Source organism: Podarcis cretensis (genome assembly GCF_951804945.1).
Source record: "Podarcis cretensis genome assembly, chromosome: 1".
Classification (NCBI taxonomy): domain Eukaryota; kingdom Metazoa; phylum Chordata; class Lepidosauria; order Squamata; family Lacertidae; genus Podarcis; species Podarcis cretensis.
Genome location: NC_137170.1, coordinates 70,794,206 through 70,817,091, shown reverse-complemented (window position 1 = coordinate 70,817,091; position 22,886 = coordinate 70,794,206). Strand labels below are relative to the sequence as shown.

At 37.6% G+C, this 22,886-nt stretch overlaps 1 protein-coding gene across 2 annotated transcripts in view; it reads right to left on the bottom strand.

Annotated features, from left to right (window-relative positions):
- The window catches only part of SBF2 (SET binding factor 2), a 221,121-nt gene that overhangs the window by 112,087 nt on the left and 86,148 nt on the right, over positions 1-22,886 (bottom strand). For both annotated transcript variants that reach the window (XM_079965647.1, XM_079965648.1), the window contains exons 3-4: positions 19,028-19,165; positions 1,896-2,009 (exon numbers count right to left, since the gene is read on the bottom strand). In XM_079965647.1, the coding sequence (XP_079821773.1) occupies positions 1,896-2,009; positions 19,028-19,165 (252 nt within the window). The remainder of the gene's footprint in view (positions 1-1,895; positions 2,010-19,027; positions 19,166-22,886) is intronic.

The window sequence follows — 22,886 nt, the reverse complement described above, 5'->3', positions numbered from 1 at the left end:
ATGCTGATGAACGCAGCTTTCTGCATTCCACTGAAATCAGGAAAGGCTGTGAAGATGTTGGACAAGTGTCTAGAGGTAGTGATGGACTGGATAGAGTCCAATAAACTCAGCTTAAATCCTGCTAAGATGGAAATGTTGTGGGGTGGTGGTTCCTGTTTCTGGGAATTAGGTGTATGATCTGTTCTGCGAGGTGACTGCACTCCCCTGTGAAGGAACAGAATCACAGCCTGGGAATACCCCTGGATTCCAACTTGTTACTAGAGTCTCAAGTGGCTTCTGTGGCTAGCAGAACTTATGCCCAGCTTATAATGATTTGCCGTCTATGACCATTCCTGGACAGTGATAGTTTTGCTCAGTTGTCCATGCTCTAGTGACCTCCAATTTGGGATACTATAATACGTAGGGTTAACCATGAAGGTGGTCTGGAAGCTGTAGCTATTGAAGAATGTGGCTGCTAGGCTGGTAAGTGGGGTAGCCCGATAGGACCATATGTCACTGGTTCTGAAAACACTGCCCAGGTTGCCGGTACCAGGCCTAATTCAAGACATTAGTGCTAGCATCTAAAACCCTTAACAGCTTGAGACCCAAGTACCTAAAACAGGGTCTTTCATAATATGAGCCATCTCAGACTGTATGGTTGGCAAATGAGCCTTGTTGGTACAGCTGTCACTGGGAGCTGCTCTGACCCATGGCAGGGTTGTTTCAGTAGCAGTTCCCCATTTGTGGCCCTCCTGTCACCTTCATTACTGACTTGCAGGAGAAATTTGAAAACATCCCTGTTTGATGGCTGAAGGAAACTATTCCTGGCACCCCTAAGATCAGTGGCTGAGTTTTATTATGGATGTGCTCGCCACCCTGGGTTCCTTCAGGAGGAAGAAGTTGAATGAATGAGGGGGGAAGAACTAATTTTTGAGTGACATAAGTATAAGGAAGCCTTTTTAAAGAAGTTGCTGTTTGTGTACTGCATATGAGCCTCAGAAATAAAAGTTGCAGGCTGCAAGGCCAACTCCTGCTGAGGCTTTCCATACTAAACCTAAGGACTGCAATTAAGAAGCTACATAACTTGAGTTATCTAGAAGCTCAGTCTCAAAGTCGTGTGTAAGTAATAAGATATTGGGCATAATCAAAAATACAGTCCTGTACTGCAAATTTTAAATAAAAACATTTTTTATTAGTCTTGTGCCAAACATTTAACCATTTCATTTGGAGTGCAAAGAGTTTTGAGTGAGGCTGAAGAGTTTTGAGTGAGGCTGAAATATTTTCCCCACTTTGTTACCTAACCAGTTGCTTGTTTACTGAATCAGCTGTTGCATCAGAACCAACATTAAGCTATGTAAGTGAATCAACTCAATTACTTTGACCAAACTAATTGCTCTGAAGTTTACATTTTTAGTTCTATATGAGTAGCTAGGAGATTCCAGGGCTAGAACCAGTTTGCGGCAGCTGCCTGTGGTGAGCTGTCAGAACTGCAGCTTGGATTATCATCTGGACAGGAAGGCTATAAAGGCTTCCTTTTGTGGGATGGGACCTTGCCTGAGCAAGATGCTCTTTCTGGTTTTGATGTGTTCTTTGGCTTCAACTCCTCCCTTGGTTCCAATTCACCAGTGCACCTCTGACAGTTGCCTATGGCTTAGCCCTGACATTAAGCTGGGATAACTAAATATTTATCTGGTATATATGTGCTTCTGAATATAATGCTTCTGTGAATAAAAAGTGCGTCGCATTGATGTACCAGTGAAATGTGATTTGTATAAAATGCAGGCTATTTCTTCTTGTGCTGTCTAAATTCTCATAACAGTGTAAATATATTTCAGTTCAAGAATACTTGCCACTGTTACTTATCAAATATCCAACAAATTTGTACAATGGCACATTATAAATGACAGGTTCTTTACCCTGAAAATTTCTGGATAATCTAATCTGGACACCAACACCAGGCTTTTGGGAGCAAATACTTCTGCAGGCTGGATCAAACCTGTCTCCTCCTCTCCTTCTGTTTCTCTTGATCCCTTTGAAAACAGACATACTTCAGTCAACAGATAAGATGGTGATCACCTTTATGAAAAAATAGTATTTTTAAAAATAAAACCCAAATATGTCCTAGAATTTAAAATAAAATATAGCTTTTATGAAAACATTAGAACTTTAAAAGAACTACCACACAATTTGTACCTCACGGTTCCCAAGATGACTTATTGCAACAAGCAGATAAAATAGCTAATCACAATTTTTGCATAAAACACAGGGGGAAACTTCTACGTTGAAAGCAAAAGCAACTCTGCTTCCTACAAGTTAGTCAAAAGCTCCTCTTTGAAGCTATCTCAACATAGCAGTTTTCAATAAAAGTGTGAACTCATGTAGCTCTATGTGTGAACTTATGACATTTCTAATCCTACCCATAAATTTCATCCTACATCATGTCATTCAGTAGACAGAATGCCAAGGGCAGCAGAGAATCACACCTCAATGGCCCACTGGGATTTGTTGGATTGGTCCTTCACTAATCACTACCCCAATCAGCTGTTGCTTCCTAGACAAGAGGACTGGGCAGGCCCCAAAAGCTGCAGGTAGGTGGTAAAGAGAGATTGGTATTTCAAAACATGAGACCTGAGTTCCAGTTTTGCTGACTGTCTCAAAAGGTTCTAGTACTGACCTCTGCAATTTTTATTCAAAATCATTATTTCTAGCAGTGTGACAGCAGCAAAACATGCTTTGGCTTGCACTGGATATGCCAGTAGTACCTGTTTGTAGCCTAGGAGTGGCAACCATTCTCAGGAGAATTCAAATACACATCAACTTGTTTCTTACTGTAGCTATCCTACCAGGAGAGGACACTGGGACCTACTATCCAAGCTAAAGGGCAGATTGAACTACTGGGCTATAGCAAAAGAGTACAAATGAAAAGGAAGCTTTTGTTCCTTCTACTTCACTGTTTACAATGCTCTGCTGCCTGTTGACTGGAGCTGTCCATGAATAATTAAGCTGAATAATGAATGTCACTGGCATACACATTTGCTGTTTCTGTGATGTTTTCTTTGAATATTAATTGTTGTTGGGTTGCTGCTAACACAGCAGCCTGTATTAGCTAAATTAAGTTTCAACTTCATTTTTTTATTAAAAAAACAATTTGAGTACAAATAGGATTTTTAAATTCGAAAACATTACATTTTCAAGCCCTTGAATAATCACAGCAGGCCATATCTCTACATATACATGAGAGACAGGGATTTTCTTTTCAAACTGTATGGCATGAAAAATAAAAACAACCAAACATGTTTAAAGGAACCTTATAGCATGGACAGCTCACTTTTGTGTCAGAGTAAATGTATACATGTTTATCCTTTTTATTGGACCATAAAGTTATGGAAGAATGCACAAGTTGTTAAAATTACATTGAATGTCAGGCCAAACCCTGTTTTGTGTACCTCGGTTTGCTTATTCTCTTTTACTAATATGTTAGCTAATATGTTGGCAACTCCTTACCTATTTTGTACCTCTTCTTGTACAAAAGTATATCACCTTTTGTAAAGTCAACCATCATTATCCTTAACATACTGGTAAGGCCTATGAATGAACTGACCGACTTGAATCTAGTAGCTTTAAATAGGATGCTTCTCAGTAGTGAACAAGACACAGAGCTCACCTATACCTTCTCCTGTACCTAGAAAGGACAGATCTGACCGGTTTTTCACTTGTCCCATGTTTTCTAGGCATGGGTCTGACTGGATTTGCCTTTGCCCCTCCATTTCCCCCTGGAAAACTTGTTCTTTAGTGTTAAATCAGAACAAATGGAAATCTGTGGAAAACCTGATTCTGATTCAGTACTAAACTGCAGGTTTTCCTGGGGGAAAGTGGAGGGTCAAACGGAAACTTCTGAATGCAAGCTAATCAAAGCTTATTAGGTCTTGTTGCCCTGAACTGTATTTGGTATAGCAGTGACTAATATCCTTTTCACTTGTACTATGCTGTGCTACAGGACTGTCAGCTATTATCAGTGAAAAACACTTTCTAAAATTGGATAAACATCTTGCTGTGGGAACCACCAATACATTTTAAAATAATTTAAGAGCAAACACTGCACAATGCTGTCTAGCAGTGTTTACAGCAATGGATATGCCCACAGTAAATCCTCTCAGAACATTTCTATTACCCAGTCTCAAAACCTTATTCAGATTCGATACATCAAATAAGTAAGATGAATTGATTCTTACAAGCAGACTTCACTATAATTAGCATGGAGATCAGCTTTATACTACATTAGGAGAAAAAGAAAAAAGAGCTAGAAATAGCTAACAGAACCACAATTATTATTTATATTGCTGAAGTAAAGTCATTCTCATTGTTTGCTAAGTTACTTCTTTTTATAGAAAACAGTTTTATATCTAGTAAAAATAGATAGTGGGAACAGTTGGAGATTACTGTTTCACTTAAAGAGAAAAAAACCAAACAACACCCTAACAATCACCTAATACATTCAGGTAGGTAGCCGTGTTGGTCTAAGGCAGTAGAAATATATATATTTTTAAAAAAATGTCCAGTAGCACCTTAGAGACCAACTATGTTTGTTCTTGGTATGAGTTTTTGTGTGCATGCATACTTCTTCAGATACACACTGAAATACATTGTTTTCTTTTACTAAATCAAATTATGAAAAACAGTCCACATGACTACAAAGGTGAATTTTGATAAGATTCTCTGGCACTGCAAGTTACAATTAAGATCACACTGGGTTCTACTTGAGTTCTTTTGATGAAATACCAGTAGGTGGCACTGGAGATTCTTACAGCTAGTACTTCCAGGCTTCCTTCATATAGGGATGACCCATGACACATAGTAGTGGCTTGGAAGACTTTTAAATTCTGCTCAACTTAGTCATCTCTTTCAGCTGGGTACTCCTACAGAAACCATGCTATTTGAAGGTAAAACAAACAGATCTGAAGGAACCGTACACTAATCTTCCATGTGCTGCATTGTTTCCCATCTTGCTTCCAAGAGTAAGAGTGACAAACATCCATGTAGCACAAAAAATCAGTGAACCTTTGTTTCAATACCAGCAGAAATGAAAAGTACCGTAATTTTCCTACAAACAACTTGTAACAGACAGTGTGAATAAGAAGAGCTGCATGACCTATACAGCATTTGAATGAAAACTATTGTATGGTTCAACAGGAATCTCTTCTCTGTCAAAAGTATATTTTGGATTTGAATGGGAAGGTATGGAAGACATATTATTTTATCTTTGTCAGAGAGCAGAGAATGAATTGCAGTTTAATTGTAAATTAGGAAACAATCCCATGGAAAACAAGCCCTCCCCAATGAACAATGCCTTCTGCCTGTAGATATTCAGCTTTCATGGATCAAAGGACCCTTTCAGATGTTTTTATTTGTGGCACCCTCTCTGTAGAATTACCTCCCATCTAAACTAAAGCAAATGCTAACTCTGATGCCATTCTGGTACTTCCTTTAAAAACACATTTATTTTCTCAGGTCTCTGTTACAAGTTAGTTGTATTGATTAATTTAAATCTGCCCTGGCTTAATGCCTGATGCTTTTATTTTGTATTATAAGTGTGTGTGTGTGTGTGTGTGTGTGTGTGTGTGTGTGTGTGTTTTACTGTACACCACCTTGCAATTTCAAATGAAAGGTGGCATATTTATATATTCCAATAAATATTTAAAAATGGGAAGAGAAAAAGCTTTTATGTCCATAATGTTTCCGATTTTTTTAGAAAAGGGACTCAAGCTAGATCCTGAAGGCATAGTTTCAAGTAGCTAGGTCCAAATCTGAGAGAAAAGATCCATATTTTTCATTAAATGGAGTTGGTTAAAAACCAGTGATTGAACACAAGTCTTATCGCCTGACACTGTTATGTAGTTTCCTAACAAAGCAATGTATTTCTTTGCAGACATTGCATATGGAGCCTATAAAGTTAACATCTGCACGTCTTACTGTTGCACATGTAAAATTATGTGTAGCTATAATACATCCTAATGTATTCAGAAAATATTGTACGTTTATTGAAAGTATGTTTATCTGTGTGGATTTGTATTAGTCTGGTTACATGCTGTTCTGCTTCTGCACGGCATTTCTTGAAGTCTGAGCAACAGAACAAAACACGTGCTCAGCAAAAAAATCAGAAGCAATTTGAAAAATATTATATGGCTATGGTGCAAGATGTCATCACCAAAGATAAGGTATTATAAGTGGCTTTTAAAAATGCAATTAGTTACATATTTTTTCATAAAAGGACAACTGCAAGAAATCTAGCTAGAGGAAGCCTAAACTTTTCAATTCACTTTGAAAAGAGTGTCAGCATTCCCTAATTCCAGCATTTCAACCATGCTTACCCATGCAAAATTTCTATCACAGAATTGTCTTGCTGTGGGAAAAGTGAGATTTACCCAGATTTATTCCTTCACAAAGAAATGAGCCAACTGCATAGACAGATCTCATTACCTTACAAAATGCTAAGCAGAGGAGATGGCTGCACTTCAAAAAGCTATTAGTAAGCACTTTGTAGAACCAATTACAAAAGCCCATATATGGTAATTAAAGCAAACATTGCACAAAGTTTATACTAGCCACAATCAAAGCCAAAGAATGATACATGTTCTTTCATTTCCAACATTCCTGGCATTGTTTCACTAAGTGACACAATAAACTGTAGACAACGTTCTGAATTTCCAGTGATTGTACACTCCCTTTTCCTTGCCAACTAATTTCTTCATATCTCTGATATGCTATTTACAGGATCATGCTTAATTACAAGTAGGAAGAAATGACAATGCACAAACTATTTATACAATCAGCATTATCCACAAAGGTACAGAACATTACAACTTAAAACAAATTCCCCCTTTAATTTCTGGAAAATGTGCTCTGAAAATGTCCAAGACCAGTGACCTATTGATAATACAACCTCACTAAATCAGAATGGGCTTTTTCACATAGCACATTGCATCATAATTTTAAACAAGCTATGATTTATCTTCTCATGAGGGAGAAGAAATGACAAACCTAGATAGCATCTTAAAAAGCAGAGTCATCACCTTGCCGACAAAGGTTCGTATAGTTAAAGCTATGGTTTTCTCAGTAGTGACATATGGAAGTGAGAGCTGGACCATAAAGAAGGCTGATTACCAAAGAATTGGTGCTTTTGAATTATGGTGCTGGAGGAGACTCTTGAGAGTCCCATGGACTGCAAGAAGATCAAACCTATCCATTCTTAAGGAAATCAGCCCTGAGTGCTCACTGGAAGGACAGATCGTGAAGCTGAGGCTCCAGTACTTTGGCCACCTCATGAGAAGAGAAGACTCCCTGGAAAAGACCCTGATGTTGGGAAAGATGGAGGGCATAAGGAGAAGGGGACGACAGAGGATGAGATGGTTGGATAGTGTTCTCGAAGCTACCAGCATGAGTTTGACCAAACTGCGGGAGGCAGTGGAACACAGGAGTGTCTGGCGTGCTCTGGTCCATGGAGTCACAAAGAGTCGGACATGACTAAACGACTAAACAATAACAACAAGATTTCATGTGAACAAGCAGTGCATTTGTGCGTGCTGTTCAAAGGTTTCTGTGGTGCTCCTTCCCCACTCCTGTTGCTGCTGCACCATGAACAAAAGAGGGGGGGAGTCTAATTTGTCACATTGTCTGAACCCAGGTTCATGGTTTGTTTCTCTCCAAACAAACCACAAGCTCAATTTCAGACACTTTGACAAGCAAAACTTGGGCTTCTTTTTCTGCAACACTTTTCTGTTGTGAGCACTGGCAGCATTCTGTGGGTTCACAATAAACCATAGTTTGTTTTAATTATGGCTTAATGTGACGTACAAACCGGGCCAGTGTATGCTCTCTCTTTATTATGTTATGAAAAAATGAAACATTAGAGAAATGTTTTTTAAAGCATTAACTACTAGAGGAATTTTGTTTCTGTAGAAACTACCAAGAAAGAGAAGGGGGGAGGAAGGATCTTGATTCACCAAAGAATGGCAGACACATTGCATTTTAGCATGGGATTTGGGAACGTATTTTGCAATTCCTGTGCATCCTGGGTGAATAGTACTATTAATTATGTCTAAGATAAATGATAACCTCTTGCCTTTAGCAGTCTCCAGCCAATATATCTGACCTGCTGCTAGGAAATTATTTTATCTCTGTTTTAAGTTATAAATTTATCTTGGTGTTTATTGCCCTCTGTGTCACACTACTGAACACATAACTGTGGTTACTCCTTAAATTTCTGCATTCTAAAATACTCTATAGAACGGGATGTTCTGTGGTGGAAAAACCATCGAGATTACTTGAAATACTGTAGCTGTAGGGGTAGAGCCATTAAAACATATGGAACCAATCCTTATGAGGAATGGTTGAGAGAGCTGGATATGTCTAGCTTAGAGAAGAGAAGACTGAGAGGTGATATGATAGATATCTTCAAATATATGAAAGGCTGCCATATGGAAGATGAAACAAGCTTGTTTTCTGCAGCTCCAAAGGCTGGAATCCGAATCAATGGATTCAAATTACAAAAAAATGAGATTTTCACTTAAACCTTAGAGAAAACTTTCTGATGGTAAGAGCTGTTCGACAGTGCAATGGAATACCTTGGAAGGTATTAAACAGAGGCTGGGATTCTTTAGTTGTGATTCCTGTATTGCAAGGGGATGGACTAGATGACCCTTGTGGTCACTTCCAACTCTACAATTCTATGATTATGGAATCTCAAAACAATTTATTTCAATTCAAGGTCTTGTAGATAAAATGAAGGGAAAATGTTTTGCTACATCTGCTAAAAACCTACTTACATTTTTCGGCACATTAACAATAATTCCACATAACACATTTCTCATTTGTTCAAGCTGATTTTGCTGAACTTCTCCAGTAGTACAACAAAATCACCTTACCTAAATATTTTAGAGTATTATTTTTCAGATAGGCTCATCTTTTTAAAAATGAATACAGAGAGCTATCCTCTATTAGCATATACCATGTATGAAGCCAATGAATTTGCAGCATCCCCCATCCAACTGATCCCCCGCCCACTTCCTCCAGTGGGAGCTTCTGCTCAATCCGAGTGCCTACTATAAAGAACCACCCTCCTAGATCTGGCCAAAGGCCCATCAAGGCCAACATTTTGTCTTCACAGTGGTCAACCAGATGTCTATAGGAAAGTGTGCAAGCAGGTAATGAGCACAACAATGCTCTCTCCCTTTGTGATTATCAGGAACTGGTATTCACAATCATACTGTCTTCAGCCTTACAGAAAGAACATCCAAGTAGGCTGTGGACTCCATTGGAGGTTTTCAAGCAGAGGTTGGATACCATGTCATGTCATGGATGATTTAGCTAAGATTCCTGCATTGCAGGGGGTTGAACCCTATTATATAATTGTATTTATTAACTGTATAGTTTGATTTTACTGTTGCAATTTGATTCTAGCTGGTATTGTAAACTACAACGGGTTCAATTTGAAGATAAGCAAGATATAATTTTATTTAATTTTTGCAACAACAACAACAACGGTGTCTAAAAATTGAAAGAAAGGACCTATTTTTCATAAAGGCTTCTTATTAAACAATGATGTAAAATTCCTGCAAAGCCTTGGACTGCAAAAATTACTTTGCATCATAATTAATACAAGTCTTCTAAGCACATTTAGAGCACGTAAAATACTTAGTAAGAATGTGATTAACAATTCCAATGTGATAAAGCAATCAAAGAAATTCCTAGAAAACCAAAGCTAGTCACATATACAAACAGAGGTATTACCGGCCATGTCATTATCAGAAGTCACAGCCTAAAAGGATAATCTGATTAAACACATGACTTTCAAACTACTTTATTGTGAGCACTAACAGTATATGCATTCTCTGAACACACAGTGTAAAGCTAGAAGTCCATAGCCAGTTAATCTTTCGGTTCTAGTTTAGAAATGCATTCTCTCTCACAAGAAGACCAATGCAATACTCCACGTTCAAGAACACTTTTGGGGAAAAATATTTGATTTGATGGTACATGTATTCCCCCCAAACACAATGGGAATAGCCACCTTCCTAAGTCTTCCATATGTCAGTTAGATAGATCAGGGGGAGCCAAGGTGGTTACCTCCAGATGTTGTAGTTCTTATTAAACTGTGAATTACTCAGACTTGAAAGAGATGAACATAGCTGAGCAATATTACTTTAGTCAGATTGACACAAACAATTCAAGGAACTGAAAACAAAACCTTAGATCTCTCTCTCTCTCACACACACACACACACACACACACAGAGAGAGAGAGAGAGAGAGAGAGAGAGAGAGAGAGAGAGAGGTGCTGATAATACCAAGGTCACATTCGATCCTCATATGGGACTGTGGCATAGTCCTATACCGCAAGGGGTTGGACTAGATGATCCTCAGGGTCCTTCCAACTCTACAATTCTATGATTCCACTTCAGCTTGGACAGCAGGAGGCGCTTTTTAATAAAAGCCAAATAAACCAAATAACCCAAAATATAGTAATTGTAATAACTGTTTTAAATATTTAATTTCTATAACTTGATCACTATTGTCCATGTGCTAGTAACTTCCATCTTACTACAATGTGGTCTATGTGGGACTTCCCTTGACTGCAGCTAGTGCAACATGTAGTGTCTCGGCTGCTCACTAAGGCTGACTATTACAGTATCATCATATTATTCTGCTACTACATTGGCCTCCAAGTAGCTACTGTTCTAAGTACATATTCCTCTCAAATTTACCATCTCAGTGTAGTTTTTCTGCCTGAAATATGCAGTACAAAAATATGAGATAATGATGATAAAGACTCATCATCATCAACATACTTCTTACCCATCCCTCGCCAGGTCCCAGGGCAGGTCACATCGATTTAAAAATACAGTATTTATGTATGGCCTATGAACTATGTTATCAGTAGGTATTTCATGCTAGTGAGGAGGAAGAGGCAATGCCACCTTTATCAATTCTGTTTTGCACTTGGTTTCTGTGACTTTTGCTGCCAACCAATGGAGGATGGCATGGCAGCATTCACTGCTGACCTTGCGTCCCAGCACCACATGCTGTTACTGGTTAGAGAAAAGAGCAGGAGGCAAGGCAGCAGATGCAGCGGAAGCATATCCGATGATCCTGAAACTATGCTTATACTGTTTCGAGCTCCCTGCTGCCTTGCCCCTCTCCCTCTTGATAACTGGCAGCGGTGTGCAGTGTTAGGAAGTCAGATCAGCAACACAATCCTACTCATGTCGCTATTGTAGCCAACTTAGCAAAACAAAATCTGAAGTTTTGTAAATTCTTCTTCATTCATCTCAGTTCCCTAGCCCCTGTATCCAAGTTTCTGAAATTTTACAGGTTACTTCCTTAGGAACACACTACAATGTATGCCATTATCATACTAAATTCCTAAGAAAAAAACCTAGCACAAACCTCCCTGAATCAATAGCTCCCAAGCAATTCATAAATTAATATAAGCCAGACTTCTGAAATTTGGCAGGTTTCTTACCTGGGGGCATCTCTATGATGTACACTATTTTAATATGAACTGGACACAAAACAACAGGGGATATTAAGTGCATAATTTTTTAACCACCCTAAACTGTAAGGGCCATCTTTCCAGGAAATTCACTGCACCAATTATTCTGAAATTTGGCAGTATTCATCCCTCACAAGGGGTTTTTTAAACAAGGGGTTTCATTTTTTTTAAAAAAAATTAGATTGAAGGGTGCCCAACAGAAAGATTCCTGAGCTACTTACAAACAGCAAGGTAAACTATGCCTGCAAATATTCAATTGTGTCAAAAAGAGGGGGAAGTTATAGGCATTTTTATTTTCCTATAATAGTGAATGAGAGAAGGCATGAAGCTTCATTTTTTTCCAAATTGAGATATGAACCCAGGCTGAATTAGGAAGTTTTCAAAATGCTTTATAACAAGTCAGGCAGTTTTTCAAAGAACCAAATCTGGGTCTGAACTGAATAGTGTATTCTGTGCTGAAAACTATAGGAAAAATTAAAGTGATGTAAACAGATAAAGACATATTCCCCCTAAAATTAACTCTATTAAACATCAGAGAGCTCATGACACTGCCATCTGAAATATACTCTAAGACATCCAAACAATGAGATTTTTCTTCAAGTCTTTTATGTATGATGACAGCAAGCGCTCCAAAATGAAACAGGCAACAGTTTGTTCTTTGGTGGTCTCCATTTTTTAGCTGATTATTATTCCCAATAGCAACCAATCTACTTGGCTGAATTAAAGTGAGAGATGACATAGTGAAGCCCAGAAATGGGATAATATGTCAATTAGGAACATATTCAGAGATTAAAAGCGAAGAAAAAGCTGTGTGCTAACACCATGTGTGTCAAGAGTTATTTTTAATAATTTGCCATATCCTTTCTGTCATAAACTGTGTCTCATCTACATCGGTTGTAACAGATGAAGATGGGAATGCTTTAAAATTATTCTCATACATATAGCTCAAAGTCACAGTTTCCTCAGCTAGTTTGTACTTTAATACTATCATGTGAATAAGCTTTTAGCAGTAGAGTTCATATGAAAGACACAGTCTTCACATGTCAAGCAAAGGAAAACAATTTTTTAAAATTAATGAGCTACTTATTAAAATATTCAAGACAACTAGGTCAAGCAGAAGCAAACACAAGGTTGGAATAATATCCTAATCTATTTTAAGTGCTTAAACTTTGTATACTATTAATGTAAAATGGATTGTATTTAAAGTAAATGTATTGCAGCGGGGGAGAAGCATACTTTAGTACACTATGTGCAGGCTTGGCTGACAAATATTTCATCTTAATGCAGTAGAAGACATGTTCTGGATCAGTCTGACCTTGAACAGAGAATAACCAAGCTAAAGCTAGTAAACACTCTCATATTTTAGAGTAGAAAATCAGATTTAAATTTAAAAGATTTAAAAAGATTTACATCAACCACAATCAATTTATGATGGAGCAATTTCATAAAATATTTTCACTGATTTTTATGACATTAATGAGCTCATACATTTTCCTGAAAAAATGGTGTTCACACAACATGTTTGGCATATATGCTTTACATTATTTATATAAACTATTAATGGAACACCAAAGCATTCAAACAAACAATGCAGATGAGTTTCTGAACTGCTTATAAGACAAATTAACAGTTTAAAAGACAGAAAGTGAGGTTCTCAAAGGTGCAGTACAAAGTAATATATGAGCGTAACATGAATCATGTGTCATAGCTCTTCTTTAGTGGTAACTGATTTAATCCATTTAAACTGTTTAGGAACTTGTGGCCTTCCAAATTTTGTTGTTCATACTACAGTTCTGCTCAGCCTAGCCAGCAAAGCAAACATTCAGGGATTATGAGAGCCATAGTCCGAAATCTGGAGCGCATCCTGTTACCTACACTTGGGTTAAACTCATTGCCGCTGAAAAAAATAAAATAATTTGCATTTGGCCAATAAATCATCCTCCATATGCTTTTGAGATCCCTTCCTAGCAGTTAAATGCTAATCATGATAAAATTATGACTCTCTACTGCCTGAGCAATGAGCATCACATAGGAGACATGTGGAAGCCAGACACTTTTAATCCAATTAATCTAGGATACATACAATCAGTAAACAAATGTGAATCACTTATGTCATAAAGTGAGCAAACCCAAAATAGAACTTTCCCACATGTTTAGAGCAGACACAGACACATGAAAATATTTTTAAAATACCTTGTTAATCCATTTTTAAATCTCAATAAACGAACCTGAAGTGTTCCCACAACCACAAATGTACATTAAAACCGTCCGTCCTGCTTCAAACTATTTTTTTCTGAGAGACAAAAAACCAACAAAAAACCCAGCAACTTCTACTTTGAATCCAAAAAAGTTGGTTTACTCCATTTGTTATGGGTGTTTTGTTTGGAGCTCAAACACTTCAGCCCAAATTCCTACTTGGTTGGCCAAGTTGGATGGTCTGGTTGACCTTAAACAAATTGAAATTTCTCTGAGATTATGCTTCATTTTAATGTTCTCTTTAGATTATGGTATGTGGATAAGTACACATGTAGGTTCTGCCTCTCTCCTGCAGGCAACAACAATTCCTGAAATTACCAAACTGAAACCAAGCCTAATGTCATGTAATAGTGAATAGAATGGTATAAAGCCCTTACTTGGAAATGCCATTTCTCTAGGATGCGGGGAGGCTAATTTGTCACTGAGAATTAAAGTACCATATATGTGTCAAGGAACTGCCATCAGCTTAGAGGCGTGAGGTGGAAGGGCAGTTGGGTTACAGGGAACCTCCGAAGAGAAGATCATGCGAAGCAGCTCTTCCTCCGGTGAGAAGGGAAGCCCCGCCTTCAGTGGGGAAGGGATGCAGGGATCGGAAGATGCTAGAGAGAGCCGCAACACCGAGCTTGAGCAAAGCAAGGGGGAGGCAAGTCCCCCTTTGCCAGCGCCCTCTCTGCGCAGTCGGTTTACGTGCAGAGAGGGGAGGAGAAGGATGGAGGTCAAAAGACTGTTATGCTGGGGAAAGTTTAAGGACCGCCCACTCCCAGATTCTGCTAGCGATTGATCAGACATGGACTTGAGACGCTCTGCACTGTAAATGTTTTTGTACAGATAATAAAGCCTGGAAAAGACCGGTGAGATTCTTGCCTGTTCACTCTTGAGCAACCACACAGGCACATAACAATATGGAAATGTAAAGCAGTTTACTGAAACACAGTTTACAAAGACAGAACAAAATAAATTAGAGAGAGAAAAGAATCAGACTGCTTTAATATGACCCTGTTGGCAAGCGTAGCAGCCAGTTTGAAATTTTGTAAAAGTTGTATGGCTACATTGTTACAAGCTACATTATAAAAGCAGATATATAATGAGATATAATGTGAAAAAAATTGTCTGTAGTGTCAAAAATCTGTTATTTTTATAAAGGCTATTCAAAAGGTTTATGAAAATCTGAAATCTAATCAGGATATTAATCTACACCAAGACTACAGGCAGTGCATGTAACTAAAGGGTATGCTACATTTACAGAAGGCCATCTTAACAGGAATTTGGAGTGTAGGGTTTTATCAAGGGTAAAGCTAAAAAATGTCTAAGAAAACGTGTGAAATGGTTTTTGGTTACTTTTTACCAACAATGCTGTGAACCTCTATGTCCATGTTTGGTATTCCTGACACACCTGCCCACTATTGCAACAACATAGCTGGAAGAATCAGACATATTCTATGCACCTATGATTAAAAAATGCAGGAGTATTTAAGAAGCCTAAAATAGATAGGGCAAGGCTTTTAACATTAACAACTCCTCAGGGCCACCGACAAACAGTTATAAACCCTTAGCCTCTTTGTTATGCTCCGAATAAATTCATGCACTTCTTCCAGACCACAGAAACTCTAGAACAATTTTAAAATATTAGTTCTGGAATCTGAATAAAAGAACTTCTAACCACACTCATGAAGAACAAACAAAAGCAGACAATTTAAGATTTAACTGTGTATACAGCATTTTCATTTGAATTGCTTTTAAAAGCATTGCACGTGATGCATCAATGGATTTGCATTTTATATCAGCCGCTAAATTCTTCTAGGTGTCTTTTACTACAGAAAGAAGCCAAACCTTCAAATGAAGTGTATTATACAGACCAAAATATGTGGGAATAACACCTTAGATGTTTTGCCTTCTACTGCCAGAACTTAGTAGCCTCAGTTTTAATATAAAACTTTGCTACTTCACATCTCTTACATTAGAGGGCTTGGTCACATTGGGCTGTTTTCAATATTTTCACACTATGAATGGAAGGAGCTTTAATTTCATTCTTCGTGGAGAAAGAATTCTGTTCACAGAAGGAGGTTCCAGCCTCAGTAACAGCAGCAGAAAGCTGTGGCAGCACACTAACAGCAAAGCATACTACAGAAGTAGTCAACTTTTAAATCCAGTATGTATTTTGATATTTGCCACCTACAAGGGAAGAGCATAAATACATGTCCTTTGTTTTCTGTGAGCTCCTGCTTGCCTTCTTCTGGTGACTACTGATCTAATTTTGAGACCTTAGATGAAATTCTTTTCATAGTTACACAGATGTAAGTCTCACTGAGTTCAATGGGGCTCACTTTATGATTCCTATTCAGATTCAAATACCCTTAGCTTCGGGCAAGTGGTGGCCTCTTGTGCCTTCAGACCATGCTCTGGGAGCTTCTGGGTAGTTAAGTACAAGATTGGTCTTCAAACCATTTATACTTTTGAATGTATAATCCTGTGTATGCTTACCTGGGATTATGAAAATACCACTTAATAAGAGTTGGCCAACTTTCTGTGAACATGCAAAGGATTGCTCTGTAAATCTCACTGCAATCTATCAGAGTTTGTGCTTCATTTTAATGTTCTCTTTAGATTATGTGGTTAAGTACATATGTAGGCTTTGCCTCTCCCCTGCAGGCAACAATTCCTGAAATTTCCAAACTGAAATGAAGCCCAATGTCATGTAACGGTGAATAGCATGGTACAAAGCCCTTCCTTGGAACTGCCATTTCTCGGGGGGGGGGGAGGGCTAATTTGTCACTGAGAATTGAAGTATATGGAAATTTAAAGCAGAAACATAGTTTACAAAGACATAACAAAATAATTAGAGAGAGAAAAAGAAAGAATCAGACTGCTTTAATATGGCGCTGTGGGTTAAAGCCTCAGCGCCTAGGACTTGCCGATCGAAAGGTCGGCAGTTCGAATCCCTGCGGCGGGGTGCGCTCCCGCTGCTCGGTCCCAGCGCCTGCCAACCTAGCAGTTCGAAAGCACCTCCGGGTGCAAGTAGATAAATAGGGACCGCTTACCAGCGGGAAGGTAAATGGCGTTTCCGTGTGCGGCTCTGGCTCGCCAGAGCAGCGATGTCACGCTGGCCACGTGACCCAGAAGTGTCTCCGGACAGCGCTGGCCCCTGGCCTCTTAAGTGAGATGGGCGCACAACCCCAGAGTCTGTCAAGACTGGCCCGTATGGGCAGGGGTACCTTTACCTTTAATATGAAATTATTACAAACTGCATTATGGATCAAAACATAGCTATCTGAAGCATCAGCTTCACTCAGATCACCCTGCCTGCACGCCAAGATCAACCACATAGAGGCCTTCCTCATATGCTTATCTTTGAGTACTGGGCCTTTTAAGCTGTGCTTCCACATCTCAGAAATGCAGAGCTGGTTCATCAAACATCATCCCTACACACTTGCAAGAAGTTTTTTAAAAACACACCTGTTTTTTAAAAAACAATACTTGGCTGTTGCTTGAAATCAGGCTTTGTTCTGTGAGGTTGCCAATGTACTTTGTCATTATTTAGTTTTGGGTTGGCTGGACATTTTCCTTTTAATTTAGTTAGCTTTAATTAAGTGTGTTTAATGTGCGTGTGTTATATTTTGATTCATACACCATCTTTGGAAGACATTTGCCTGTAAATGTTGCATTAAAATATTTCATGTAAAATAACAGTGTTTATTTTTTGGAATTTTGCATTTTTCCAATTTCAGTGATGTAGCTCTTGGTTCAACATCCATAAAAATGCATCTGAAATTACTTATTTTGAGAGAAAATGCATTTAAAAATACATATTTTGTACAAAATGCATAGATAAATGTGAACTTGCATATTTTTTTTTTAATTCACAGATTCCTGCAGAAATAGGACTTAGGGATGAACAGAGTTGAAAATGACTCAGACCAAACATACACTTATCTCTATTAAAATATTACTCCAAACCATTTAATAATTTTTGCTAACAAAACTAGCAACAACCATTAACTTGTTGAAGCTCACTATCATGTTCAATACTGGAAGGACCTTAGCCTTAGCCAAAAAGCAAGTTGGAAAGAAGCAGTTTCAAACATTTTAAAATAAATTTCACAATTAAATGTTGCGATATCTTGGTCCCTAGATTCTCTCTACAAAGGATTCCAAATAATGTGTCATAGAGAAATCATTTAAAATTTCCAGTTTGGGTAAATTACTTCAGCAAGCATTTTAAACTGTCCAGAAATTAGTAATACACATGTTTTAAAGGGGAACTGCCAAGAAGGTTACACCCAAAATCTAACCTAACTTTTCTATTTTTAGGAATGTATTCACAGATCTAAACATGGGGTGGGAGTTAAGCATTTTAAATCTAAATGATTAAACAAACATGCAAACAGTAAGAAAGTACATGTTCTAATTATGCAAATATGTGTACATGAATAACAAGCAAACCCTTACAATTGATATTTCTTTATCAATGGCAGTATATTAGCATAGACCATCCCATAATGGTTTGTACTATATTGCTTTGTACTGTATTGTGTTAATGCTATATAATACATGTATAAAAATAAAATTGTTATGTTTTATTCTATTCCAATACACAGACATCCAGCAGAGGGAGTAATGTGTTTTTAATATCATTCTGAAATGTAGAACTAAGAACCTGTGTTAAACCACAAATAAGAGAGCAAATAAAAATACCATGTTGAACTGCTTTCTATAAATATACAAATTACATTGAACAGAAACTAGGTTTTTTGGGGGCGAGGGGGAAGAAGCAACAAAGAGGTTTCAAATAAGCATCCCTTTAAATCCTACTACTAAGACTCTAGGTAAAGACATTGAACATAGAATTATAGCGTTGGAAGGGACCCAAGGGTCATCTAGTCCAACCCCCTGCAATGCAAGAATCTTAGCTAAAGCATCCATGACAGATGGCAATCCAACCTCTTCTTAAAAGCCTCCATGGATTCCTTCCACAACCTCCAGAGAGAAACCATTCCACTGGTTAATGAGCCAAATGTAAATTGGAAGACAGTTAAGTACACCAAAATTATTGAATAATATTTGAGTTTGCATAAACATTTGTTTTAATTCAGATCCCCAGTTATTATGGGCCAGGCAACTGAAGCTGTAGATGAAATGTGCATGAGTGAAGTACATTAAGAGCTGGATACGTGACTGAAGAACTTGTAGAAATGAGTTTCTAGGTTTGTGTGCATGTGCTGTGTGAATGATTCAATAAGATATTTACCTGAAGATTGATCTCTGCTTCATAGAAAGTCAGGCAAGAGCAATAATGCCGTTCAGAGTTTATATCTGTGAGCACCACCACAAAGAACGTAGGCTGCTTCCTCTCTCTGGACAGATGCCATCCTCCAGGCTGACAAAACTATGATCAAAGAAAGCACAAGTATAGTTTTAACCCATAGGCCAACTACATTGATTAAAAATAATAATTTATAATCTGTAAAACTATGATAAATACAAATATTTATAATGGACAGTGTTTTTTATTTTATTTTATTGCAGATCTACTTGACAGTTCACCAACTCGGAACACTTGGAAACATTTCTAGTATGGCATATTTTGTTCTTACAATATTGACAGCTGCAGAAATTAATCATCTAAATTATACACACAAACACTTCCAAAACTGTGGCATTTTTTTTGATTCCCAGAATTTTCAATTGTAGTGTTGCTCTTCAGAAATCAATGGCTCACCAATAGAGAGAGTGGTGCTTTTTGGCTACTCCATTATTATTTGCCTAGAACTACACACACACATCTTGAGTTCCTCAGGGTCTGCTCTCCAGAATCCAAACCTGGTACCAGACTTTTGCAGTAACTCTGGGCTAAAGAAAACAAAAACTATTGTACTGTACTTTGCTTTGAAACATCTAAATTAAAGTTTCTGTATTCAAGACTACAAAGTATCAGGCTGCAAAATAGAATAAATCGCAGAACACAAGTAGCAGAAATGCTGTTAATTAATGGAAACTGGAATTCAGTGCTATTTTTGTACTAATCAGATTCCAATCAGTATTTCAATAATGAGGCTAATTTCATCTAACGAAACATATATAAATAGCTTATTTTGTACAGAAGCCCATTAACATATCCAAACAGCTTTCTAACACTATTTTCCATTCTATTACATATTTGACTCAAAATCAGAGATTATTCAGCACAAGGATCTGTGCAGACTAATCCAGATAACATGACACTTGCATAACAAGATCTAATTTGGTTTCTCACAACAAGTCCCAAGAAGTGGTGGTACAGTGTATTTGTAACATTTAATTTGTTAAGCCAGTAGGTATTTTAATCACTGCTTTATGAGATTTTTGTCTTTACAAAAAAAGAAGTCAAACCTTATTTCCTCCATAAACCTTTAGGAGACTCCCTTGTTCAATGAACTTCAAGTATCTCTCTGGATTATTTCATAATCCATATTTAAAAAAACAAAACTAAAATAATATAGAATTAAAACACTGTGATAAACAATCTGCTTTGTCTAGGTAAAAGAATTAATTTCTCAGTGAATGTGGAAGGCTACTGAAAAAGGTATTTAAATATTAAAGGAGGATCTTTTTATCATCTGTTGGGAATATTCAACACAATATGTTTCAATAACTGACCTTACTCAAGGCACTCAATTGTGTATTAACTGAACAGATAAGAGCTGGCCGCAATTCCTAAAATGAGTGCATATTTATGTATATTTTGTAAAGACAAGCATTAATGTTTCTGTTCCTCTAGTGAAGCTATCTCAAGAGACCCATGCGACTAATTTAAAATGAGGTATACATTATTTAATAAGTTCTATGTCATAAGTTTTCCTGAGGCTGTGAGGTGGTGATGTCACTCACTGTCATAACTCAGCTTACTGTATAATAAAAATGTAAGATTTGTAGTGCCGCATCAGAATCCTGAATGTGCATGAAGTCAGGGTGGGGTTGTTGAGCATAAGAGAAGGCAAGCTGCACAAAAGCAGTGGCTGTGACATGGAGCTAGAACGGAAGGACACTGAGTGTAGAAAGTAGTGGGAGAGTTCTCAATAGATGTTAGGAGCTCAGGAAAGGAATGTCAAGAGTGAGGAATTGACTCTTTGTTGTCAAAGGTTAGGGAAAGGTATGTCCCTCAGTCCTACATCTCTCAGCTACTCCTAGGTGCGCACCCGATGAAGCAGTTGCAGCAACAGAGAGGTCCAGCCCCCCAACTTGGTTCATGTATCGCGCTCTACCCGAGCTGTAAACAAGCAGGCAAAGACTCTGGAGTTTCTGCTCCTCCCACTTCAACCCTCTTCCGGTTGTTGTTGCTTTTTTTGAGACAATGGAACAGGAGAAATGGGGACAGGAGGACGAGGTAGGGAAGCCCTTGATTCTCCACCAGCCTGACCTATCTCTTTCTCCTCCTGAACCTGTTCTTCACTTTCCAGTCCTGCAGCTTCTCCTGACTTGTCTCCTGGCTGTTACAGGCTCCCCCAGATCAATGATCACTTCTTCCAACCCACCGTCTCTCAATGGCCACTCACCAGTATCCAGCCACCACTACTCAGTGCCCAGCCTGTCCCTGACAATAGACTAGGAACAAGGGTTGCTTTTAAAAAGGTACAGCACAGTAATCTTAGAATGGGGTTGTCCATGGTAAATAAATGTTTCAGCTAAGGGTGGATTTAAATTTAAAGTTGTCAATTTAACTAACAAAGCTTGCGAACCAGCCAATCCTAGTGACCAAATCTCCAAATTAGTACAGCAAGCATCTATGTATTCCTGGTGGCTGCCCTACATTCATGGATATTCTTTCTTCTGGAGATTTGCCAAAAGTGCATACCCAGGAGCCATCTGGAAATATTGTAAGACCTTTGAATTTAAAATGGCTTTTGGTGATTAGCTAAAAACAAATGTAGGATTGATATTTGTGCTTTATATATGGTTGTCAGTTTCACATATATAATAATAATATATTTTATTCTACAGTGTTACCTACTTTAAGCATTTAGTTTAAAGTATGCTAAAGCAGAAATTCTGTATATAAATTTAGTACATTGCAGGGCTGAGCAAGATTGTGATTGAAGTTTTATAATATATGGCAGCAAAAGGAATTATTCTTTGAATATATTTAATGTTTTTGAAGTGCCTTCAGGAACCATCATAAAATGACATTAAGGTCATACATGGAAGCCATGTTGTGAGAACAGTTAATACTTGTGAAATGATATACCAGCTTGGATATACTCAACAATCCAGAACTTTCTGCTCATGCATTAATCAGCTCTTTCAAAATGTTCAGTATGGTTTGATCAAACACAATGGCTATGACAGATTTTTTGTTTCATACATATCAAAAACTATCCTATTGTGTATATAAAAGCACAGCTTTCTGTTTCCACAATTTATTTTAAAAAGCCAGCAGTTGCCAGATTGTTGACAATGAAATATTATTTAAGTTATTATATAACATGTTATGGTATACTTGTACATGCAGCATATTAGTAATGTAGTTATATTCCGCCTAATGCATTACAGAGTTATAAGTTCCAGTAAAGAAGATAGATGACATATATTTCCCTATGGGTCAATTTGATTTATCCCTAAAAGTTATAAACTATTCCCTGAAGCATAAAAATATTCTGTTTCAGATATCATCTGAGACAGAGGAAAGGGAAGGGAATAAAGTTACATTGTGTGGCTGCCAGACTGATACTGAAAGTTTTCTTATCAATTATATCAAAACAATTTGTATTTGAGACTGCCAAGAAAAAAATACCAATACTGAAATAATCTATCGTCATACTGAAGATGTAAAGGATGCCTGCAGTATGGTGTATATATATAGAATTACAAACAATACAGACTAGCTTTATCTGAAGCCAAAATCCAGATAGACAAATTAAGAATACAGTACAGTTGGAATTTGGGAAGGGATCTGAATGAGGAGAATGCTATTGTGTTGCTTTTTCACAGTAAAATATGTGCCCAAAGTGGCTCACAATAAACAAAGTATGTAATATCTCAAAAACAAATTGCTGCAAAAATAATCTTCATTAGTCATTCTGATCCAAAAGGCCACAGTTATAGGATTAAATACAGTTCAAAGTGGATGAGTC